Below are 5,273 nucleotides of genomic sequence, written 5' to 3'. Positions count from 1 at the left end.
TCCAACATGGAGCATGCGACGATCGACGCCGAATCGCGCCATCATTTGGACACAGCAGCGACATTGCTGGGTGTTTCGCCCATGGAGCTCACACAAGCGCTTGTGACGCGCCACGTGACAACAACCAAGGACAAGATCATGGTCAAGCTGTCGCCTGGGCAGGCCAACGAGGCCAAGCAATCGCTGACGCAGAGTTTGTTTGGCGGGTTGTTCAAGTGGATCGTGGCGCGGCTGAGCAGTGTGATCCGGCACGATGCCGCCAGCGTCAACACGATCGGGATCCTCGACATTTTTGGGTTTGAAAATTTGGTCTCTAACGGGTTTGAGCAGCTCTGCATCAACTACGCAAACGAACGGCTTCAAGCCCAGTTCAACGACCTCGTGTTTGCCAAGGAGCAGCGCATGTACGAGGCTGAGGGCATCGAGTGGAAGTACATCGAGTACCCGGACAACGCGCCGTGCTTGCAGCTCCTGGAAGATCGACCGATGGGCATGTGGTGCTTGCTCGACGAAGAAGGGATGCTGCCAAAAGGGTCCAACGAAGGCTGGATCACCAAGCTGTACAGCCAGTACCTCGATAGCTCCTTCGACAACACCTCGCCGCCTTCAACCACCGCCATGGGCAACCATCTCCATGGCCGGCGAAGGCAGTCGGAGCCGTTGCCACCAAAGCATCAGCTCTTTCACAAACCTTCCACCGTGGCAGCTGACATTCCCACGATCTCCGACACACCCCGACCGTTCCTCGCGACGAACGGCCAACGAGTCGATTTCCAGTTTATCATTAGCCACTTTGCCGGCAAAGTTTTGTATGAGAAGGACGCGTACCTGCAGAAGAACCAAGACACGTTGCCCGCGGAAGCTATTGACTTGTGCGGGTGGTCGACCTGTCCCATTGTGCGGTCTCTGCTGGCGGCGACTCCTGGCCAGTTGGAGAAATCCAAAAAGGCATCGCAACAGCAGTCGACCCATCGCCCGCTGGCTCGTCAGCCCAGCAACCTGCGATCGACGTCCGTGTCGGCGCAGTTCAGGTTTCAACTCGACGACTTGATTCAAGTCATCGGGTGCACACAAGCCCGGTTCATCCGATGCGTCAAGTCCAACGATGAAGGTGTCCCAGCCAAGTTGACGCCACCCCGAGTCCTCCAGCAACTCCGGTCGGGAGGAGTCTTGGAAGCGGTTCGAATAGCTCGCGCAGGGTATGCAGTCCGTGTCGACCACGACCGATTTCTCGACGCATTTGGGTTTTTTGGAAAGTGGTCAGCCGCGAGCAAGGTGAAGCAGGGCCCGTCGGCATTGTCACGGCTGCAGGCAAAGCCCAAGCCGCGTGCCGCGTTGTCACCAAGTGAGCTGAAAGCACAGGTCGAGACGACGGCGGCGTCAATGCTGATCCACTACCACAAAGGCGCTCCTTCGTTGATCTCGGCCGAAGTTCTCGCTGTGGCCATCCAAGTTGTCCACGCTGGCAAAGTCCTCGATCGCGACGTGTTCCAAGCCACCTGCGGTACGGTCGGATTTCAAATTGGCCGGTCCAAGGTCTTTTTTCGAAAGGACGTGTACAACGCCCTGCGGCGCTTCCGCGTCATGACACAGTGTCTCCATGCGACATGCATACAACGCCTCGTGCGCGGCCTATTCGCCCGGCGACTCGTCGCGACGATGCACCGAGCGCTTGCGAGGCTGCAAACGTGGACTCGGGAGAGGCTAGCCTATCGAGCCAGGCGAATCGCTGGCGCCATTGTGTTGCAGACGTGGTGGCGTGGAGTTTTGGCCCAGACGCGGTACACTCGTCAAAGGAGAGCGATCCCAAGGCTACAACGCTGGCTGCGGTCCCGTCAATGGAGACGGGTACTGGCGCAGCGTATCCTCGCCAAGCAAAAATCCGCTCCAAAGTTCCCGCCGAAGGAGCCACCGCCTATGGTCAAGTCGAAACCACACGTTCCGATCACAGTTGTACAGGTTGCCGCGGAAAAAAGCGTGGTCGTCCCCACCCCGCCTCCACCTCTCTCGCCCGTCAAGATGGTTGCCACGGCTCCGCTGCCCAGACCGCACGAGGTGTCGTTGGATGCTTCCGAGATCCCGCAGCAACTTCCGCGCCGCGAGGTGGACGCGTTGATGGTTTCTTTGTCGGTTGAAAATGCCCACCTCAAGCAGGAAGTGATTCAATTGCGACGGCAACAGCAGACCGTGACCTCGCCCGTGGTGGCCGAGACACCACCGATGGACCCGTCGCTCGAGTTTGCCATTTCACACATTCGTACGCTCGCGACGCAGCTCGTCGAACTGCAGCTGCAATGCGCACTCATGCAAAACGCAGACCACCACCCATCCGTCGAGACGCCCCACAACGCACTCCAGGCCAATGCCACGCCGCCACACAACCCTGCCAACTCACAATGGACACTCGACCTCGTTCTGCCGCCGCCGCCCGTCAACCTCACCGAGGCACACGTGCAGCTGCAAACGCTCGTGGGAAAGATCCAAGTTGCGGCACAGTCGCTGGACCAGTTGGAGCGCCAAAAGCGGCATCAGATGAAAATTCGCGCAACCGAAGCCCAGGCGATGGCGGTCGTACAGACGCTGCAACCGGTGGTCGCCACCGTGCGCAACGTTGTCTCGTACGTACCCGTTGTGTCTTATGTGGTGTCCCAAGTGGAGACAAGGGTCCACGTGTCTCCAAAAACGTGGTGCCTTTTGCTGCAAACATCGCAGTCGATTGTGGACACAGTGACGTCGTTGGCGGCGTCGCTCTTGTCTCGTGGCGACGCCCGTCGTCCGCCGCCATCTCCGTTGAAAGAGCTCCACTCGGACGCGTTGGTCCCGCCGCATCTCAAGCACCAACTTGACGAAATGATGGAAACCAACTTGAACCAAGCGATGCAGATCAAGCAACTCACGGCCACTGTCCACGACCTTCGGGCCAAGCATCATGCCCTCCAACTCAAGATGCTCGAGGACCAAGTTGCCGCGCTTCACGTGGCCAAAGGCCAAGACAACGAGAAACTCAAGCGCATGGAAGACGACTTAGCGTACACGACGGCGTGTGTGGCCCAGCTCGCCAACACGATGCTGGCTCGAGGGGTTGCAAAGGACAAATCGCAGGTCGTCGCGGCGTTCGATGCGCGGCCAGACTTGCCGGGTCACTTTCGACGATAGCACGGTCCTTCCCATTCCGAAGACCACGAACTTTCCACACAACCCTCTCATGTAGTCGAGTGGGCACGCCATCATAGGCAGAGTGCTGCCAACACTTCCTTTGAATGCACTGTCCGGTGATGCTGTCAAATAAGATCAATCATCCGGATACTTGAAGTGAAATTGGCTGTTAGAGTTTGTCCTGTGTCCGGATAATTGGGTCATCGCTGCCGTGTTTTTGTTGATGGTCGTGGTTGGTGGCGCCGGAATTCTTGCGCAATGACGACGGCAGGTGTGGATCGCATGGTGGCGGCCTGGCGGGGTATGGCCACCGTTTGCAACCTCTCGTATCGAACTGAGATGGTTGACGGTGTCCCTGGCGCATTCGTTCTCAAGAGTGTGCTCTCGTTGAATGAGTGCGCCGACCTCCAAGACGCCGTTCGATTGTTGCACGACGAAAAGGCAGCAGTCCTCCATGATGAGAAGAAACCACGGCGTCCGTCGCAGCACCACATCCCAACGCAGATGGATCCATTTGTACTTGCAGAGATCATGCGTCGCCTGCATCCTCACATGCCCACGCACGCTGGACCATCTAACCGAGCGCCCCTCGCGACGGACACACCGTTTCTGTCGCCGTTTCTGCGGTCGTACTACTACCACGAATCCGACTTTTCCATGCCGCACTACGACAAGAGCTTCACGCACCACGAGGGCGTGCGCGGACGCATCTTGAATTTCTCCGCGTACTCGATTCTCTTTTACCTCAACGATGGGTTTGAAGGAGGCCACACCACGTTTTTCACTGATAAATCCACTGCCACGATTGCGGCGCGCGTTGCACCATGTGCTGGTGATGTCCTTGTGTTCCCCCATGGAAGCTTTCCTGGCTGCTTTCCCAACCCGTTCCACGAAGGGTCGACGGTCACTTGCGGGGAAAAGCTCTTGATTCGGACGGACTTGGTGTTTTCTACTATGAACCAGCGGCCAAAGTTAGTCCCAAGTGACATGACGGCTGCCCAGAGCAACCCTGCGCGATTGTCGCAGCTTGTCCAAGAAGGACGAGTGAAGAGTTTGGGGCCAGGGCTGGACGAATGCCGGTGCGGTGATTTGGAGGGGCTGCAGACGCAAGTTGCAGCGGGGTGGAATTGCCACACGAGCCGTGACCGTCATGGCTCATCCGGGCTTCTCTGGGCCGCTGGAGGTACATTCCTGTGGCATTCAAACGATTTTTCATTCCTATTTGTAGGGGGGCACTTGGCGATTGTCCAGTATTTGATTGAATCCCTTGGCATGCGACCTGTTGATGATGTGCAAGCACATCGACGAGGTTACGACGGCCGTTCGGCGCTGCATTGGGCTGCTCGAAATGGCCACAACGACGTCGTCGAGTACCTCGTAGTTCACGGCGGCCAGTCCGCGAATACACCAGCAGGAGATGGAACTACTCCGTTCCACCTGGCAGTCTGGCAAAACCACCAAAGCACGTGTGCCCTGCTCGTGCAACTAGGTGCGGATCCGCATGCGGTCAATCGTCACGGGTGCAATGCGTGCATGTGGGCCTCCCAATCCAGCGCTGGCAATATCACCATGCTGGAGTACTTGTGCGGTCTGCAACTCGATTTCGAACGCATCAATTCGAATGGTCAGGGGTGTCTGCACAAAGCCGCTCAGCGATGCAACTGGGACGTGTGTCGGTGGCTATGCCAACGCTTGACCGCCCCGGCGCACTTCGAACCAAACAAAGAAGAACTGAACGTTCCGTCTCGATTGGCAGCCATTTCTGGAGACGACAAGTTGGCTGCATTCTTGCGAGCCGAAGAAGTGGCCTTCTGGCAGCGACAATCATTGGCTGCGTAGATGACAACGCTTGAATAAAATCAATCGTTCCCTGCGACTACAGTACACTTTCATTCTTGCGAAATGGTTGAGTTATGACCGAGGGAGTATGTTTCACAGACTCATGTGTCTCAAATGTCTATGGAATTGCAGACCCATTGTCGCCTTCTCTTGAAGGGACAAATTCAGAGATTTCCTGCGACCGCAGCTTGTCGCTACGGTGGACGTCATTCACTCCATCAACACCTTGGAGCGGTGCATCCTTCGTGCCCCTTTGATGAAGAGCACGCGGCGATAGA

The 5,273-nt window shown here is 57.3% G+C and overlaps 2 protein-coding genes across 2 annotated transcripts in view; both read left to right on the top strand.

Moving 5' to 3' along the window:
* Nucleotides 1-3,156, top strand: part of H310_14654 (hypothetical protein) — a gene marked incomplete at its 3' end in the record, with an annotated part of 5,141 nt that extends 1,985 nt beyond the window's left edge. Inside the window, exon 3 of the mRNA XM_008882550.1 lies at nt 172-3,156. Coding sequence (XP_008880772.1) covers nt 172-3,156 — 2,985 coding nt within the window. The remainder of the gene's footprint in view (nt 1-171) is intronic.
* A 204-nt stretch (nt 3,157-3,360) lies between these two features.
* H310_14653 (hypothetical protein) lies at nt 3,361-5,040 on the top strand. Its single transcript, XM_008882549.1, has 2 exons — nt 3,361-4,339; nt 4,385-5,040. The coding sequence occupies exons 1-2, from the start codon at nt 3,415-3,417 to the stop codon at nt 4,993-4,995; spliced, it is 1,536 nt and encodes a 511-aa protein (XP_008880771.1). The 5' UTR covers nt 3,361-3,414; the 3' UTR covers nt 4,996-5,040.
* The last annotated feature ends 233 nt before the right edge of the window (nt 5,041-5,273 follow it).

This window comes from Aphanomyces invadans, assembly GCF_000520115.1.
Source record: "Aphanomyces invadans strain NJM9701 unplaced genomic scaffold supercont1.79, whole genome shotgun sequence".
Taxonomy (NCBI): Eukaryota; Oomycota; class Saprolegniomycetes; order Saprolegniales; family Verrucalvaceae; genus Aphanomyces; species Aphanomyces invadans.
Note: the sequence above shows the minus strand (reverse complement) of the source record. Positions and strands in the feature narration are given on the sequence as shown.

Excerpts from the sequence above, each read along its gene's own strand:
- H310_14653 (XM_008882549.1), top strand. The coding sequence starts at position 3,415 with ATGACGACGGCAGGTGTGGATCGCATGGTGGCGGCCTGGCGGGGTATG. Across the intron at positions 4,340-4,384 it reads GCTTCTCTGGGCCGCTGGAG|GGGGGCACTTGGCGATTGTC; the intron begins GTACATTCCTGT and ends TCCTATTTGTAG.